The sequence below is a fragment of the Mustela nigripes genome, chromosome 13 (assembly GCF_022355385.1).
Source record: "Mustela nigripes isolate SB6536 chromosome 13, MUSNIG.SB6536, whole genome shotgun sequence".
Taxonomy (NCBI): Eukaryota; Metazoa; Chordata; class Mammalia; order Carnivora; family Mustelidae; genus Mustela; species Mustela nigripes.
In genome coordinates this window covers 60,792,447-60,812,367 of record NC_081569.1, presented here as the reverse complement: position 1 = coordinate 60,812,367, position 19,921 = coordinate 60,792,447, and the positions used below count along the sequence as shown (strand labels likewise).

The 19,921-nt window shown below is 43.8% G+C and overlaps 1 protein-coding gene across 1 annotated transcript in view; it reads left to right on the top strand.

Annotated features, from left to right (window-relative positions):
• Positions 1 to 12,139: 12,139 nt before the first annotated feature.
• EHD4 (EH domain containing 4) overlaps positions 12,140 to 19,921 on the top strand; it is a 78,907-nt gene continuing 71,125 nt past the window's right edge. The window contains exon 1 of the mRNA XM_059372603.1: positions 12,140 to 12,480. Within this exon, the coding sequence (XP_059228586.1) occupies positions 12,245 to 12,480 (236 nt within the window). The 5' untranslated portion in view covers positions 12,140 to 12,244. The remainder of the gene's footprint in view (positions 12,481 to 19,921) is intronic.

The window sequence follows — 19,921 nt, the reverse complement described above, 5'->3', positions numbered from 1 at the left end:
TTTAAACAAGTTGAGGGAGATAGAGAGAGAAGGAGACAAAGGAATACAACGTAGGCAAGTGTTGGGATTTTAGACCTGCAGGAATTTTTTTTTAAACCTGTCCCTGCAAGGAAGGGGGTCCCATAGCCACAGGGTCCCACACATCCCCAAAGTGTGTAGAATAAAATCGTGGCCTGTGGAAAAGACTGGTTCCCCCAGAGACCTCAGCCTGCGAGCTGGAGCTCAAAGCCTCCTCCACTCAACTCCTCCCAGACTCCTGGCATAGAGGGCCTCCAGGAATAAATAAGGGGAGGAACCTGAGGAGTATGGCGGGCTCTCTGGAAAAATGCCTTTTTAAATTAAAGGCAATCATGATTTTTATAGGCTATTACATTTTGTGGTTTTCATTGTTTAGAATCAGGGTGTTCATAGATAGTGTGAAGCCAGAGCATCTAGACCGAGCACTGGTCTCTTCAACAACAAAGCCAGACTAGATAGGTGACAGGTCTCAGTGGCCCCTCTCTAGCCGCTCTGAGCCCCAGGACCGGTGATCCCTGGGATCTCAACCAGGCAGCCTCATCTGAACACCCATGAAAATGCCAGGCAAAGCCCGAGTTTGCAGCTCAGGCTCACCAAACAAGGATCGGGGGGTGCAGCTCAGGGACGTAAATGGAGTCAGGCTTCAGGCTAGCACTCGCCGACCAGCCTGCTCCAGGAGCACTTCTCCATTCCCTTCTCACCTTCCTCTCCTATTTTCAGGTGGGATTATTTATTTCTAAATGGGATTCCTCTTATCTATCATGTAAAAAACGCTGTGGCCAGTATACCCGAAGCTCTCAGAGAGTCAGGAGTCACGAGTCACGGAGAGAACAAACAAGGAAACCCTTCAGGGAGTAGGTTAGCCCTGAGGAAGACACAGAGAAGCCCAGCAAAGTGTCCAGGCCTCCCATCAGGCTAGGAACATGACTAAAGAAATAGGTCACCTGAGTCATAGAGAAGCCCAGGCCGATGGAAGGTGTGACCAGAAAGGCATGTGGTCCCCACGAGGCCCAGCAAACCTGGAAGACTTGGCCCTCTTTCCCGGCCTCTAGGAGATGATGAGTAGTGATAGGTAATGAAAGTTCAGAAAAATCGACTTTCAAAATCCATCCTTGCTACTCAAAGTGTAATGGGGACTCATCAGAAATGCAAAAGTTCAGGCTCCACCCCAGGTCTGCTGAATCAGAATCTGCATTTTCAGGAGATTCCCACCTCCCCTCTGCACCCCGTGGTGGAGCATGGAGCATCCCATGCTCCATTCCCATGAGACTACACATATTAAATTTGAATGGTGTAGATTTATGCCACACTCTCCTATAAGCTTGGAAAGCAGGAATCCATGAGTGCCCCTAAGCCACTGGTAAACAGGGCTCCTGGACCTGCGAAACTGGTCCCCGCCCAGATAATGCGGACCTGAGACACCGCCCATGCCCTCCGAGGGAGCAGCCAACAGCCTCGACCTTCACATCTTTTCTCTCCATCTGCAACAAACAGGCTCTCCTTAAATTAGAGTGAGCCACGCCGTAAGACCTGTTTGCTGGCCGGTGAAGACAGCCCTGCCTTGGATTCATCAAAGTGCGTACAATGAGGCTTATAAAACCATTGTATTATTTGATCACAGAATAAAATGGCCCTGTGGGTAAATGCTGTTGACTCATCTTCGCTCATCCAGTGCTACAAAACCAGCCGACTCCTGCCCTCACCCCTGCCTGGGCTTCTCACACACCACTGTGTTCTGTCCCCACGTCCCCGTGAAAACACTTCTCCCCAAGGTCACCAGCGTCCTAATTGCCAGATACACTGAGCCAAATGGCACCAGCCCTTTACAGGCCTTATCTTACTTGATTGTTCTCGGGATTTGGCACCGCAGCCCACTCCTGCTTCCTGAAACCATCCCTTCCCACGACTTCCTTGCCAACAGCAATTCAACTCTGTTCCGCCTGCAAATATTTCTTGCCTTCTCACTACATGCCAGTCACTGTGGTAGGCACTGGGACAATAAAAATGATTAACAACTGACCCCACACTTCAAGGAGCTTCCTTTTGGTCCCTCGTAGAAGGGCGTCATGAAAACAGAGCCTTGCGAGACAAAGGGAAAGTTCCATATTAGCGGTATACACATGGGGAATGCATTGGGGGCTGCCAACTAGGCTTCCGCCTAGAGGGAAGGGACCAGGTTTGCTGGACACCATCCATCCTGGTTTCCTTCCCACTTTCCAGCCCTTCCTGTTGTCTCACTGCCCCTGCCCTCCATTAACTGCTGGTATTCCCTGAGGTTCTCTCCTCAGCTCTCCTCTTTCCACTCTGTACTCCTTAGGCAATCTCATCTACACCCAGGACTTCAACTACCACTTCTATCTTGAAAATTCTCAAACCTTTAGCACTAGCCAAGCCAGTTTCCTAAGTTCTTGATTCGTGGATTCAAATACTATACCAGTTAGCATTATTTTTCATTACATAATCAAAAAGGTCAAGAAACTTTTGATCTTTTGATTCTTAAGAGTGTCATAAAGAAGATAGAAGAAATTGATTTCTCTATTTCTTAGCAGATACCCAGGTTCCTCTTAGCTCTTGCTTCTGCCATACTCAAGTTTGCCTTCTGGTCCAATATAGCTGCTAGAGCTCCACCCATTGTATCCACATTCCAGACAGCAGGGAGGTTAAAGGGTTCTGAACTCCTGCTGACAGTGAGCACACCAAAGTAGCCCTGGTCTGCCTACCTCTGAACATCTTTTCTGTGACAGAAAACCAAATTTTTACCTTAACAAGATAATGAGAATTACCAGTTGTCCCAATTTTCTATTGCTGAGCAAACAAACACAAACAAAACAAAACCCAGAATATAACGGCATAAAAGAACCACCATTTGATTATGCCTACAGATTCTATGGGTCAGGAATTTTAAAAGGGCACAGCAAGGACAACTCTTATGCATGCTGGGAGGCCTCCGCTGAAATGACTTGAAGTGCTTGGGAAGGGCTCAGAGGGCTGGGGTCTGGAAGAGCTGGAGCAGAAGGATCTACCTCTGAGATGAGCAGTGCCTGGGTGAGAGAGGCTGGGACAGCTGAAGGACAAGCTCAATTTGATTGACTGTCAGAGCACCTTCATGTGTCCTCCCCAGTGTGGTGGTTTCAAGATCCCCGGCTTTCTTAAATGGCAGCTCAGGGCTCCAAGAGTGAGTGTTACTCAGCAACAGGTGCCTTGTGTATTATGATCCAGTGTCCGAAGGCACAGACCATCACTTTCACAGCACACTATTGGCAGACACACTCACAAGCCAACCTGGATTCTAGTGGAGGGGACCCAAGATCCCATCTTTCGATAGGAGGCATATCGAAAAATACGCATGGCTATATTTAAATCCCAGCCTGAGTAATTGAATCCTTAATGCTGACATTCCCTCTCTTCCACTAAGGAAATGTCACATTTGGGTTCTGTTATTGCAGATTCTATATCTAGGAACAAATTCAGTGCTTAGATAGGAATTAGTTTCATCTCTCTCACTAGCAGAGACCTAACAAATAGGGGCCTCAATACATTCATGGGAAAAAAGCCCACAGGGAGGCCATCCAAGGCTGGCATGGCATGTCCAGGACTCATCAGGGATTCTGCTCCTCCCAGCTCTGAGTTACCTTCCCATGTGTAATTCTTGGCCTCATGGTCCGGGATGGGCCCTTAGGTGCCAGCCAACACATCCCTATCCCAGACTATAAGAGAGAGGACAGGGAGAGCCAAATGGAACTTTTTCTTGTTCTAAAGGAGACTTCCTGAAACTCCCATGCATCCTTCAGGTAACATACCAGCAACCATCCCTTGGTCTTAGGATCACACTTAATTGCACAGAGACTGGAAAATTTTGTCTTTACCTGGTAGCAATGGGCCCGGCTAAAAATGAGAGATCATGTATAAGTGGCTGGTTGTCTTACTACAAGTACCTACTAGACATCTCCACCTGCCGTGTCCTATTAGCCAACATCTCCAAGTGGCAGCAGTGACTTGGGTAAGTGGCCACAGAGAAAGGAGAGGTGTGTGTGAGAATGAAAGGGCTCTTTGCCAAAGTACCTCCTCTAATCTCTTTATCATGTGTCTCTCAGGTCTTTAACTTCTCTGGGACTTAAAGTATCAGAGTAACACACTGCACTTGGTATGCATATAGAACAACCACTGAATATGATCTACAGCAAACCTTGTGAGGGGCGCTTGGGCGGCTCAGTCAGTTAAGTGTACGATTCTTGATTTCAGCTCAGATCACGATCTCAGGGTCATGAGATGGAGGCCCATATTGAACTCCGGGCTGAGCGTGGAATCTGCTTAAGATTCTCTCTCCCTCTCCCTCTCTCCTGCCCTACCCTGCTCACACCCACCAGCACAGTCTCTCTCCGTCTCTTAAAAAAAAAAAAATGAGAGAGAGAGAGCAAACCTTGTGAACATCAAATTACCAAGAATGAAAAGGGAAAAAAAAAAACCCTTCCACAAGAATTACAATTAAAATTTCCATATAACAAAGAGAGTTGTTGAGTATTATTATCAAAATACTTATTTCATGAATTATTTAATCCAACAAAAAACAAGGTAACTAATGGCACTCTGCAAAACATTAGCCTGGAAATAATAACGGGATTCAGATTAAAAGGTGACCGTGATTGGAATTGTTGAGTCTGAAGAAAGAAAACCAAAAGAAGATCACAGCTTGTAAATGGATGTGAGATGACTGTCCTGAGGGCGATCAAGAATGAAAACAGTTGTATGAAGACAGAAAAGGGAGAAAAATAAGATGTTGTAATTTGTCCTCTGGACCAGGCTCTTTCAGGACTTCCACTGGTTTTAAGATTAAAGGCAATAACTTTTTTTCTTCCTTCAATTTTTTTTTTAAAGATTTTATTTATTTATCTGACAGACAGAGGTCACAAGTAGGCAGAGAGGCAGGCAGAGTGAGAGAGGAGGAAGTAGGCTCCCCGCGGAGCGGAGAACCTGATGCGGGACTTGATCCCAGGACCCTGGGATCATGACCTGAGCCAAAGGCAGAGGCTTAACCCACTGAGCCACCCAGACATCCCCCTTCAGATTTTTTCTGATTGTAAAACAAGAGCCTGTTTATTGTGTAACATCTGAAAAATGCAAAAGCACATAAAGAAGGAAACTAAGAGCATTTATCATTCCAAAACCCAGAGATCATTACTATTTTGGGGTTCATCTTTCCATGTTTTCATGTCTTTAGAGACTTTTTTTTTCCAGAAGTACAAAAACCCTATACATTTTTAAATTATGGTAAAATATACATGATGTAAAATTTACATCTTAACCATTTTATAGCCATTTTATAGCCCAGTAGTGTTACCTATGATCACATTGTTGTGATCTCCTGGATTTTTTTCATTTTGCGAAACTGAAACTCTATACTACTGAAAACTCCTCATTTCCTCTTCCCTCCAGCCTCCAGTCACCACCATTCGACTTTCTGTTTCTATGAATTTGACTACTTTAGATACCTCATAGAAGTGGAATCATATACTATTTGTCTTTTTGTAACTAGTTTATTTTACTTGGCGTCATGTTCTCAAGGTTCTTGCAGATTATGGCATGTGACAGGACTTCCTTCCTTTTTAAGCCTAAATAATTTTTCATTATATGTATATACCACATTTTGTTTATCCATTCATCCATTAGTGGAAGCTTGGGTGGCATCCACCTCTTGGCTATTATGAATAGTGCTGCTATGAACACGGATGTGAAAATATCTCTTAAAGACCCTACCTTCATGTTTTTTGAAAGTAGGATGACTGGAACACATAGTAGTTCTGTTTTTAATTTTTTCAAGGGGTTACCATGCTGTTTTCCATAGTAATTGAATCTCTTCTCTTCTGTAATCTTTTTTCCACTTAAAAATATATTCTGAGTCTTTTCCCAGGTCATTAACATTCTTTTTCTATGACACAATTTTCAGAGACTGCGTAGGAATCCATTATCTATCTAACTAATCCTCCACTGGAGGAACAGCTAATTACAGCTTTTCACTATTGTTAGTGCTATGCTGATAAACATGCTTTAGGTAAAGCTTTACACTGCTTATTTCCTCAGGGCAAAATTTCTGAGTCTAGAAGTCTGAGCATTTCTAACAACTAGTAAACATAGAGTTAAACAAGATAAACCACAGATATTTAAAGCACACAATTTGATGAGTTTGAGCAGATCTGTACAACTGTCAACCATCACCACAATCAAGGTAATGAACAAATCCTTCATCCTCAAAACTTTTCTCATGCTCTTCGTCATTCTTCCCTATGTTCTTCCTTTGCTGGCTCATGCAATAAGTATATGCTTGACTTTTTAAGAAATTGCCAAACCAGGGCACCTGGGTGGCTGAGTGGGTTAAAGCCTCTGCCTTCGGCTCAGGTCATGATCCCAGGGTCCTGGGATCAAGCCCCACATTGGGCTCTCTGCTTGGCAGGGAGCCTGCTTCCCTTCCTCTCTCTCTGCCTGCCTCTCTGCCTACTTGTGATCTCTGTCTGTCAAATAAATAAATAAATAAAATTTAAAAAAAAAGAAAAGAAATTGCCAAACTGTTTTCTAAAGGAGTTGTATAATTTTACATTCTACTGTTAACATATGAGAGTTCCAGTTGCTCCACATCCTCACCAACAACTGGTATGGTCAGTCTTCTAATTTTAGGCATTCTAATAGGTATGTAGTAGTATCTTGTTGTGGTTTTAATTTGAATTTTCCTAATGACTCATTAAAAAGATGTTGAACATCTTTTTATGTGCTTATTTTCCCATACATCTTCTCTGGTGAAGTAGCTGTTTAAATTTTTTCTCTACGTCTTAAATTGGGCTGTTTTCTTATCATTAAATTTTAAGAGGTCTTTGTATATTCTGGGTATAAGTTCTTTATCAGATATGTAATTTGAAAATATATTTTCCTAGTCTGTGCCTTGTCTTTTCACGTTCTTAACAGTATCCTTCAAAGATCAGAAGTTCTTAATCTTGATGAAGTCCAATTTATTAATTTTTTTCTCTTATGGATCATGCTTTTGGTATCACCTAAGAAATCTTTCCCTACATAATATTTAAAGGTTTTCTACTATTTTTTTTAAGATTTTATTTATTTATTTGAGAGAGCAAGCAAGCACACACAGGAGGAGCAGCAGAGGGAGAGGGAGAAGCAGGCACCCTGCTGAGCAGGGAGCCCTATGCAGGGCTAGATTCCAGGATCCTGGGATCATGACCTGAGCTGAAGGCAGATGCTTAACCAACTGAGCCACCCAGGGACCCCTGTATAATGTTTTCTTCTAGAAGTTTCATAATTTTAAGTTTTACATTTTTAAAAAAGATTTTATTTGACAGACAGAGATCACAAGTAGGCAGAAAGGCAGGTGTGGGGGTTTGCGGGGGAGAGGGAAATAGGCTCCTTGCTGAGCAGAGAGCCCAATGTGGGGATTTATCCCAGGACCTTTAGATCATGACCTGAACCAAGGGCAGAAGGTTAACTCACTGATCCACCCAGGTGCCCCTTAAGTTATACATTTATGTCATAGTCATTTTGAGTTAATTTTTATACACAGTGCAAGGTATGGGTCAAAGTTTATATTTTTTGCATAAGGATATCCAATTGTTGTAGCATTATTGGTTGACAAGAATTTTCCTCATCCATTGAATTGCCTTTTCACTTTGTCAAAAATCAATTGATTATATATCTGTGGGTCTATTTCTGAGCTCTATTTATTTCTTTGATGTATTAGTCTACCTTTATACCAATACCACACTGTCTTGTCTTGATTTCTGTAGGTTTATAAGTCTTGAAATTAGGTAGTATAAGTCCTCCAGCTTTTGTTAGTTTTCTAGTCATTTTGGCTAGATCTTTTGCACTTACATATGGATATTAGAATCAGCCTGTCAATTCTTACAAAAATAACAACCTGCTGGAATTGTGCTAACTCTATACATTCATTTGGAGAAAACTGACATTTTAACAATCTTGAGTTTTCTGATCCATAAGCATGGTATATGGTGTATACCTCCATTTATTTTAGGCCTTTTTTATTTCCCTCAGAAATGTTTTGTGGTTCTCAGTGTATAGACCTTGTCCATTTTTTTTTTTTTTTAATTAGAGAGAGCATGCGTGTGACCAGGGGAGAGGGGCAGAGAGAGAGAGAGAGAGAGCCTGACAGGGGGCCCAATCTCACAACCCTAAGATCATGACCTACGATGAAATCAAGAGTTGGATGTTTAACCTACTGAGACATCCAGGCGCCCCTAGACCTTGTACATTTTAAAATCTGATTTATCCTTAAGTATTTCATATTTTTGATGCTATTATAAGTGTCATTGATTTTTTTATTTCATTGTCCCATTGTTCAGTTTTAGTATATAAAGACATAGCTGGATTTTGTATATGTGTATTGTAATCGATCCCCTTACTAAATTCACTTTTTAGTCCTAGTAGCTTTTTTGGTAGGTTCCATAGAATTTTCTACATAGATGGTCATATCTTCTGCAAATAAAGACAAATTTACCTATTCCTATCCAATCTGGATACCTTTTCTTTTTCTTATTGTACTGGTTAGAACCTCTAGTATGACATTGAACAGAAGTGATAAGAGTAGACATCTTTACCTTGTTCCTGATTTTAGCATTCACCATTACGTATGATGTTGCAGAAACCTTGAATGTGCATTTTCAAGATTTTTGATAAATATGGATTCCATTAAAGTGCTAATTTACTCCATATCCAACAATGTATGTGATGATACCTTTTTCCACACTCTTGCCTACATTAGACATTATCTTGGAAAACTAGGCCTGCCATTCTTTTTTTTTTAAGATTTTATTTATTTATTTGATAGAGATCACAAGTAGGCAGAAAGGCAAGCAGAGAGAGAGAGGAAGAAGCAAGCTCTCACTGAGCAGAGAGCCCGATGCGGGGCTCAATCCCAGGACCCTGAGATCATGACCTGTGCTGAAGACAGAGGCTTAACCCTCTAAGCCACCCAGGCACCCCCTAGGCCTGTCATTCTTAATGTTATTGATTTTAAATTTATGTTTTTTGACTATTAATGGAGGTTAGCATCATTTAACGTTTATTGGCCAATTATATGTGTCTTTAGTCGTCTATGTCCTCTGCTCATTTTCTAATGGAGCATCATTTCTTTTTTAATAATTTTAGAGTAGCTTTTAAAGTTCTACTATCCTTAATTAAATATATCTATTATATATGTCTGTCAATAGTTTTTCTAATTTGTTTTTGTCTTTTACCTTTGTTTATAGATTTATTTTTTATATATACTATTTTTTAAAAGATTTTATTTATTCATTTGATAGAGATCACAAGTAGGCAGAGAGGCAGGCAGAGAGAGAGAGGGAAGCAGGCTCCCTGCTGAGCAGAGAGCCCAATGCGGGGCTCGATCCGAGGACCCTGAGATCATGACCTGAGCTGAAGGCAGAGGCTTAACCCACTGAGCCACCAAGGTGCCCCACATATATACTATTTTTAATATAATTTTTTAGAGCAGTCTCAGATTCACAGCAAAATGGAGCATAAAATACACGGAGTTTCCACGCACCTCCTGCCTCCCCAATACATAACCTCCCATTGCCAACATCCCATACCAGCAATATCCACCAGAGTGTAACTGATTCACTCAAATCAATGAATCTAGCCTACACTGACACATCATTATCACCCCAAATCCACAGTTTACATTAGGGTTCATTCTTGGTGGTATATGTTCAATGAATTTGGACAAATGTATAATGACATTATCATACAGAATTATTTTCACTATTCTATAAATCTCCTTGCCCCTCCTCTTCATCCTTCCCTCTTTCTTAACCCCTGGCAATCACTGATATTTTTACTGTTCTCATAGCTTTGCCTTTTCCAGAACGTTGTATAGTCAAATCATACAGTGTGCAGCATTTTCAGATTGTCTTCTTTCACTTAGTAGTACGGATTTAAGGTTTCTCTGTGTCTTTCCCTGACTTGATAGTTCGTTTCTTTTTAGTACTGAATAATATTCTATCAGCCGGTTGTACCACAATGATGTGTGTCCAGTGAAGAACATTTTGGTTGCTTCCAAGTGTGGGCAATTATGAATAAAGCTGCTCTAAATATCTATGTCTGGGTTTTTTTTTTTTTAAGATTTTATTTATTCTCTTGACAGACAGAGATCACAAGTAGGCAGAGAGGCAGGCAGAGAGAGAGATAGAGGAGGAAGCAGGCTCCCCGCTGAGCAGAGAGCCCAATTCGGGGCTAGATCCCAGGACCCTGGGATCATGACCCAAGCTGAAGGCAGAGGCTTTAACCCACTGAGCCACACAGGCACCCCTCCATGTCCGGTTTTTAGCAGACATAAGCTTTCAGCTTATTTGGGCAAATACCAAGGTGTGCAATTTCTGGATCATATGGTAAAGAGTATGATTACATGTGTTTATATTTTTAAAAATACACTAAAGCCTTCACTTTTTTGTTGAAATTCCTGCCAATCTTTTCCTTTACAATTTCTGTGTTTGGTTTTGATTGGAAAAGCTTTTCCCTTCCAAAAATTTTTTATTAATTTTTTATTTTTTATAAACATATATTTTTATCCCCAGGGGTACAGGTCTGTGAATCGCCAGGTTTACACATTTCACAGCACTCACCATAGCACATACCCTCTCCAATGTCCCTTCCAAAATTTCATAAATCCTCACATGTACCTTCTTCGAGTACATCTATATGTTTCTTTTATTTTTACATTTTAACCTTTGTTTTATTTTGACATGAGGCAGACATCGAAGTTCATTTTCCTTTGGCTTTCTTTTCAATTCCCTAAATATTTGATCCTCTAAATATTTGATCCACACAATTCCCAAGGAGTTTCCATTTTTACAAACAAGGAAACTGAGGCAGAGAAGAAGCTCATTGCACTTAAGGCCATATAGCCATTAATTTAGTCGTCAGGATTCAGACTCGGGTCTTTTGATGCTGAGTCCTGTTCTCTCTTCACCATAGCCCTGGCACTGAAAGTATAGTCCACAGACAACACTGGAAACATCTGAGAGCTTGTTAGAAATGCAGTCTGGGCTCCCAACCCACACCCTGGAATCAGAATCTGCATTTCTAACAAGTTAGAGAAGTACTGTTGTGTAGCATATTTCCCCAAATTTAGGGTGTCAGAATCACCTGGGAGCACTTGTTGAGCTCCATGCCTCCTCAATATTTTAACTCAGTGGGTCTGGGGGAGATGCAGAAATCTGCATCTTAACAAGTATCCCAGGTTATTCTTAAGCAGGTGACTCCATGGATTACACCTGAGGAAGACTCTAAAACAACTGAGAAATATTCTCAAACTGTTACCTAAAGCACTAAAAGTGATAGCTGATTATTTCTCCCAGTCTCAATTTAGACATGTCCTTTTAACCAGAGAAAAGAGAGAGCTAGACCATAGCAATAACTCGTTTACATATCCCTATGTGGTAATTAGGTTATAATAATGAGGATGATGATTAAACCCTCAATTTTACATTTAGTCAAATAAAGAAAAATAAGGGCAAAAGGCCTTCGATTTATCCAGAATTTAGTGGAGGCAGTGTGAAGTAGGAGGAATATCTAACCAAGTAAACTGGAGTCTCCTTCCCCTTATTCAAATCTTGTCAGTATGTCTGTGAGTCAAGGTCTCTTCAGAAATAAAATGAAGGTAAATAGCCCGCCAGCCGTAGAAAGAACCTGCCTATCAACTTCTGCAGTTTTGACCCCAGCATCGACTGGGAGGAGTAAACTTCCTGGGAGACTAAGCAGCCTCCGGAGGCTCATTTTTGCCAGCTCAGATTTGCCCGGAAGCCGACGCCACCTGGCCAGAGGTGGGGCTCCGGCGACCTAAGCGGGGCCACTCCACAGACCCGTCTGCGCCGCGGGGCTGGGGGACACCCTCTCCCTCGCGCAGTCCCGCGGAGAGACTCCGTCATCAATAATTCATTAAGAACCTCCTCTCCATTGGCTGACGCCACCGCCCCCGCGCTGGCAGCGACCCAATGAGGAAGGAGTTGAGTGAGCCTTCTGAATAGTGAACGAGCTGCCATGACGTAACGACCAGCGATTGGCTGCGACGGCACGAGGCGGGGCCAGTTCGGGCGGCGGCGAGAGCGGCTGGGGCACCTCAGTGCAAGCCGGGGAGGGTCAGACCCGGAGCCGGGTGGGAGCGCGGGGCAGGCGCTGAGAGGGCGGGCGCGGGGTGCCGACCGGCCGCAGGATGTTCAGCTGGATGGGGCGGCAGGCGGGCGGGCGCGAGCGCGCGGGAGGCGCGGACGCGGTGCAGACGGTGACTGGCGGCCTGCGCTCGCTCTACCTGCGCAAGGTGCTGCCGCTGGAGGAGGCGTACCGCTTCCACGAGTTCCACTCGCCAGCGCTGGAGGACGCCGACTTCGAGAACAAGCCCATGATCCTGCTGGTGGGCCAGTACAGCACCGGCAAGACCACCTTCATCAGGTAACCCGCCCCGCCCGCTCGTCGCCCTCGCCGGGACCCCTGCTCCCACCACCTAGGTGGGGGCGGTCCTCCCCACGTGTGCGGGTGCTGTCACCAGCCTCCCACCGCCCTCGGACGTCCTGCAGCGCCCGCTTCCCCGGTGCAGAATCTCCCCCGCAGCTGTTTCCCCCTTCAGCATCGGCGTGAGCTCAGGTTCACCGTCCAAGCGCGTTGCCTGGGAGCCCTTCGCCTCGCCCCGGGGTGCGGCCGCCCAGGAAGGGGCTGCCTCTCCCCCACGCAGGCAGGAAGGTCCCCGGAACCCCTTCTCCGTGTACTCTGAGCCCTTTTTTCCTTACTCTTGATAAAGGACTCTTCTGACTGGATTTGTTCTGTCACCCTGGCCTGGAGACCCGGGGAAGGGAGGGAAGAGAGCGAGGCTATAATAAGCATCTTCTTGATGAGCGAGTGGGGCCTAGGGCTAGAAATGAGGACGGAGGTGTGTGGTATCGGAATGGGCTATTGAGTCATAGTTGAAGAATTAAACCCCCAGCGCATAACTTCATCGAATGAATGGATGAATGAATGAATGGCAACAGGGGAGGGTACTTCTCCAACACCCCCTTCCATTAAAGTCCTTGTGTGCCGTCCCCCACCAGTGTTGGGGGGAGCGGGTGGAGAGGCCGCTTTTATTAGCTCCTGCACAGCCTCGCCTTTATCCGGCTGTAGGAAGTTAACTGTGTAGCAGCCCCAGCCGGCGCCCAGTGGAACTAAGGGGGAGTGTCATATTACTATTCGTTAGTTTCCATTTCTTAGGTGGGTCATTCCCTCCTCCCTTGACAACTGAAAATATTTGTCATGCTTGCTCTGTCTCCAAAAGCAAACAATTACTGTGCATGCGCTAAGGCTCAGATCATATGGCTTCCTCTGAAGTGATTTTTGTTGGGAAATCATTTACATTGAAACGAATTTCTTTTTGAAGAAGACTGTGACTTCTAAACCAGAAGTAAGACACTTTCAAGGCTTACTTTCTTTGCTTAGGAAATTTATCTTCCTGGGTTAAACCCTGGGTCAGTTAAAACAAAGTGACTAATCATTTAAGCGTTTGGTCTACAGTTTGGGAAATTGTAACAGTCTCTTCATCACTGATGTTCAACAGGTATCCAGAAAACTGCATCTATATTTGGATATATGCTGTTTCTATTAAACAGCAGTCTCTTTTTCTCCACTCCAGTGACCTAAATAGTTCCTACAAATAGAGTAGTTGTCACTACAGGAAATGTGTTCAATCCAGACGTACAGTACAGATCCATTATGAATGAATTCAGCAAAAGCAAATACACTATATCGAAATACAGTTCTAGATAGTAGAGTGAAAGTGAAGGAAGACTGAAGGAATTTGGTGTTTATTAATAAGGTGGAAATAGTATTAAAAATATCACACCAGACACTCAAACCTAAAAATGTCACAGTCACCGGTACCTTGAAAGATGAAAGACAATACCTTTCAGGTCTCGGTAATATTAACCAGTTTTTAAGTATATGGGATACTGATTTATTGAGATCAAGTGTGCAAGAGTGGAAGGTGGGCCTTCTGAAACACACAGATAAAGGATGAGAAGCTGCCATTGTCATAATTATAATAATCGCAGACATGAGCAATGGCATGATCATGGCACCCTGGGCATTTCCTCCTGTCTGTCTCTGGCACAGGGCTTTATTGTGCCCTGTGTGATTAGGGAGCCCTGGTGCTGCTGTCCCCACCAGGATGTGAAGTGACCATCTCTCTACTCACATAGCCTCACTCTTCTCTTTTTCATCGTTTGTGGGGAGCTCTGTGGAATGGCTAAGCATACTTGTAAGAAAGATTTTGAGGCTTGACTCCTGGGAACTTCATCCATATGGACCATTTCTCGGTAGTCACAGGAGACAGGTGCAACCTCAGGGGAAGGGAGGAGTCAGACACCTTACCAAGATGTCACTTGCTCTTTGAGACCTTCTCTGGCCTAAGTGACTTAGTCCTTAGGCAGTGGGCACAAAGTGGACCTGTGAGATTAGAAGGAAATCACGGTGCGCAAGAAGCTTGGTGAGCTACCAGAGATCTGAGTTTGGTTTCAGAGTGGAGGTAGGTGCAGGAGATTTAAGTCCCAAGAGGAAGGCCCCAAACAAAAGGGCAGCTACCCTCTAGAGCCTGCCCTGGGAAGCAGTGGAGTTGGCCCAGGGTGCTGACCCTCCTGGATCCTGCCTGCATCCATGGCTGTCTTTTCTCTGAAGCTTATCAGTGCCTGGATTGTTTGTTTCTAGCCATTGAGCACTAGACGCTCATACTTGGCTATGGGGTGCACCTATTTACATAGTCAAAGATTCCCATCCACCTGACTTCCTGTATATCCCAAGAGGTCACTGGTAACACAGAGCCCGCAATGACAGGAAGGAAACTTCTCTCATTCTAAAGCCAGTCAGCAAGGCCTTTGGTGTGCATCGCATACCTTTAAGAAAACCATTCTTCCCTTCTTTGTCCCTTGACTGGGAAGAAGGAAGAGCCCCACTAAAACATGGTGAGTAAAAAGTTCGTCAGGGATGAGGAAATTAAATGTGTGCCTTGCTCTAATTAAAAGGTCTTCTAGATGGGGTGGATGAAAAATCTGAGTGTCAAAAACTATACTTATTTTTTAGAAGTGTATGGAAGTATATGGAAGGAGAGTCTTGGTGGACCCTCCTCACATGGGTCACAAAACTGGCCCAGAAGGTGACTTCAGATGTGATGTAGGTATTTGTCAAAGTTTTCTTGGGATAGAAGCAGAACAGCTAATGTGCCTACTGTCTGACAGTTTCATTTCTCAGAGGTCAGTTTTATTTCTCAGAAGGCAGAGGATGCTATGAGAGAAACCAGATGTGCTCTACCTCTAACCAGTAAGTAAGACTTGGCCAAAAAAGGAGAAGAGATGGGTATGGGGAAAAGTGGTCATGTTGTCTTAGACTATGTAACAGCCAAGGAAGGGTGGATATTGGGCCCAGCCAGGCTTGTATCCAAAACCTGAGGAAAACAGATTTCAGAGCTTCCCCCAGAAAATCCCTGGGCCCAGGTGCTGTGAAGGAAGACATTTCCTCTGAGAGGAGGTCAGGCTCACCGAAAATCAATTCAAACCACACAGTTGGCATTTTTTTTTTAAAGATTTTATTTATTTATTTATTTGACAGACAGAGATCACAAGTATGCAGAGAGGCAGGCAGAGAGAGAGGAGGAAGCAGGCTCCCTGCTGAGCAGAGAGCCTGATGCCGGGCTCCATCCCATGACCCTGAGATCATGACCTGAGCCGAAGGCAGAGGCCTTAACCCACTGAGCCACCCAGGCACCCTGGCATATTTTGGTTTTTAAAAACTCTGCTTTCTCTCTTGCTCCTACACCCTGTCCCCTTCTCTGAGAAAAATTTATTCTAATGAGGACAAAAGAGGGAAGTCACTCAAGAAACCGTATAGGCTTTAAAAGGGTAGAGCCCAAAGCAATTAGACAAGAAAAAGAAATGAAATGCAGATTAGAGAGGAGTAAAACCATCTCTATTCACAAAGGGCATGATCATATATAGAAATCTTAAGGATTTAGGAAAATCCTAAAAACCTTTTAGAATAAACAAGTTCAGCAATATGTTAGGATACAAGATCACTATACAACCTCAGTTTTATTTCTATGCACTAACAATGAACAATCTGAAATTAAGAAAATAATTCCATTTATAATATCTGAAAGAATAAAATATTTAGAAGTAAATTTAACAAAAGTAGTATAAAACTTATGCTCTGAAAACTACAAAACTTTGCTTCAAGAAATTTAAGAAAACCTAAAAACAGAACAGGAAAGACTTCCCATGTGCATGGATTGGAAGACTTAATATTTTTGGAAGGTCAGTACTGCTCAAAGTGATCTATGATTCCATGCAGTTCCTTCCAAAATCCCAACTGCCTTTTTTACAGAAATTGACAAGCTGCTCCTGAGATTCACTCTGAAACGTGAGGGATCCAGATTAGCCAAGACAATCTTGAAAGACAACAAAATTGGAGTTCTCATACTTTCTCATTTCAAAGCTTGCTACAAAGCTACAGTAAACAAGATAGTGGGATAATAGCATAAGAATGGAGATAGAGACTGACAAACAGAACTGAGAGCCCAGACATAAACCCGTTTGTCTGGTGAATTTGTTTTCCCAAGGGTTCCAAGATAATTCAATGGGGGAAAGAGAACATTCTTTTCAACAAATGATGGTGGACAACTAAATAGCCCCATTGCCAAAGGAATAGAGGGGTGCCTGGGTGGCTTAGTTGGTTAAACAGCTGCCTTCGACTCAGGTCATGATACCAAGGTCCTAGGATCAAGTCCCACATCAGGCTCCTTGCTTAGCAGGGAGCCTGCTTCTCCCTCTCCCTCTTCCCCAGTTTATGTGCGCTCTCTCTCTCTCCCTCTCTCTCTGTCAAATAAATAAATAAAATCTTTTAAAAAAAGGAATAGAGAGTGACTACTAATGGCTACAGGGTTTCTTTTTGGGGTCATGACAAAGTTCTGAAATTAGAGAGTAGTGTTAGTTGCACAACTTTGTGAAGTTACAAAAAACTAGAGAAGTGTATCTTACCCTTTAAAAGGGTAGGTTTTATGGTATATTAATTTTATCTCAGTTAAAAATATAAAACAGTTCAGTCTTCCAACAGTTCAGCATCCTGTGATTTCTTTAATTTCCATAATTGTGCAGTTAGTGTCAGTCAAGTAATTTCTACATCTCTATCCAGTAATTTAAAATAAAAATGGTTGCCAGAGAGAAAGCAAAGCAAAAATTGTGGAAATAAACCAAAAGAACACATGGACAAAAGGAACTAAGGAATATATGTGAGGGGGAAAGAGAGTACAGAGATACCTGGGTGACGCAGTCAGTTAAGCATCTCACTCCTGATTTCAGCTCAGGCGTTGATCTCAGGTCATGAGATCGAGCTCGGCCGCTTGGGCACTGAGCATGGAGTCTGTTTAAGACTCTCTCTTCCTCTGTCCCTCCCCTCTGTGCGACTTCTCTTTCCCTCCCTCAAATAAATAAATAAATCCTCAAGAAAGAAAGAAAGAAAAAGGAAAACAAGTAGCTATCACACAGTCCCTGTATTTTCCCCCATTATTCTTGTCAGTGTAGAAACGTTTGTTTTTTAAGTTAGTAAAGTCAAAGTCTAATATTTTCCTATAAAATGCTTGATAAAGTAATTGTGTTTTAAAACTTTAAATATCAGTTAAATATAGTGTTAATAGGGGGAAAATTTCAAGTTCCATGTGCAAGTGTGGAAACAAGGTTTATGGACAGTATGAAGTGTTAAGAAGCTTTTTGGAACAAGGAAAGGCGCTTTCCGGTATGATTAGAACAAGAAAAAGAATCAGGAAGTGATAGGCCCACTGCTTGGGACTCTTGCTGTAACCTTCAAAGAAAGCAGAACTACTCAGCTAGTATTGTATTGTCTCCTTTTCTCTCAAAAGCAAATGATCCGGAGATGGGAAGGGGAGCCCATAAATACTGGGGGGTCAGGAGGTAGATGGCAGGACCAGTTAGGAAGGACTTGTAGTTGGGCTCAAAGGGCTGTGTCTGGTAATTTTTAAGTAATTTTTAAGAATAGGAGGAGTATCTGAAAACTTGAAGCAGGCTCATGTCCCAGTTTTCAGAAGAAGGGGGAAATAGATGCTGTTAAAGAACAAAGCTCAATTTCATTCCTTTGATAAGCTCTAGAGTCTGTTATTAAAGTGAAGAGAAGTGAAGGCTCTCACTAGGAGGCAGCCTGGTTTACCCATTAAAGAAAATCCCGTTAAGGAAACACTGTGGCCCTTTTGGGTGGTTCTCACTGTCAGCCAGGCCCTGGAGCCCCTGAAAATGATAGTCTGCTCTGCCAAATATCTAGCCATTCGTAGATCTTTCCAAAATGCTGAAATATTTAATTTCTACAGAAGAATGGACTATCTATAATACACAAGATCATACCTATATACCCAGTGTCCATTTATTCAAATAATATTGATTTCCAGGAAGGGTCTGGCTATCCCAGAACTTAGAGTTTCATGGGGAGTGTGGATAAGAATCCACAGGCCATGAGGGTCTGGGTGACCCGAGCTGTGACGCTAGCAGCACAGGGTAGGATGGGGACATAGGAAAGGCCCTTCATTCAGCTTGGAGGTTGGAAAAGGCCTCCCTGATGACACAACCTAAAAGCTGAGCCCTGAGGAATGAGCCAGAATTAGCTGCCCAAACCAGACCAGGAAATGAGGGCAAGAAGTGTCAATGATGAGGCCCAGGTTTCTTGGATAACTGGGTGGGTGGTGGAGCTATCCACCAAAATGGGGACACACAGAGAGAAAGAGGGGAGGCATAATTACGAGTTTAGATTTAAACCCATGTTTAAGTAGACACCCTAGTGTAGGGTCCACAAGGGGGTGGACATACAGGTCTGGAGTGAAAGGAAGACGAGCTTGTAGAACCACAGGGAAAAGTCACCGGAGAGGTGGGTGGCCATTCAGAGCCATCGTAGGGCTGTTTTGGTTGTGAGTAACAGAAACTCAGGTAAAGAAGGCTTAAGGAAAAACGTACTGTTTTCTCATAAAATTGATCAGACCCGGGTGTGCTGGCTTCAGGCCTGGCCTAGGACCCCAAGTGGCACCATCTGGTCTCTGTCTCTCAGCCCTGCTGCCTTCCTCATGTTGGCTTCCCTCTCATGGGGTGGGCAGGTGGCCATCTCTGATTCCAAACTCACCTGACAGCTCAGCAGCCCCAGTGGGGGAAAAAAAGAGAAGCTTTTCCCAACAGTTTCTGCAGAGGTCTTAGGTTTGAGTCTCATTGGTTAGACCTTGGCTGTATACACATCCTGAACCAATTCCTTGAGCCAGGAAAATGAAATACCCATGTCTGCTGTGGGATGGCCGGGCCCCAAGCCATGTAGACTAAGACTGGGGCAACGTGGCACCTCAAAAGGCAAAATACTTGCTGCATGTGTGAGCCATCGGGCAGCCCCCACAAAAGCCAGCGAAAGAGAGGGCATGGTCAGCAGGGCCAGATGCTTCTGAGAAAAGGGTTGAAATGGATCCAGTAGATTAGCCATCAGGAGTCAGGGTGACCTTGGGAAGAACCATGCCAGTAAGTGGCGGTGATGGAAGCCAGGTGGCAGTGGGCTGAGGAGTGAGTGGGAGGTGAAGCGTCAGATACAGAAAATTCTCAGTGACTGGGTACTGCAGTGGAGGAGCTGTGCCCGGGTGACCGGCATTCCAGCAAAAGCCATTGTAAGTTGATGGAAGGGGCCCATGGAAAGTGAGCAGCTGGTATCTCAGAAACCTAAGAAGAGAGAGGCCTAGGGACAAGGGAGGGGGGGCTGGAGGGCAGGGGTTGTGTGGGGGTCACAGCAGTCACGGAGGGAGAACTTGCAGGTTGGCCTCCTGTCCACGTACCACACCACCTGC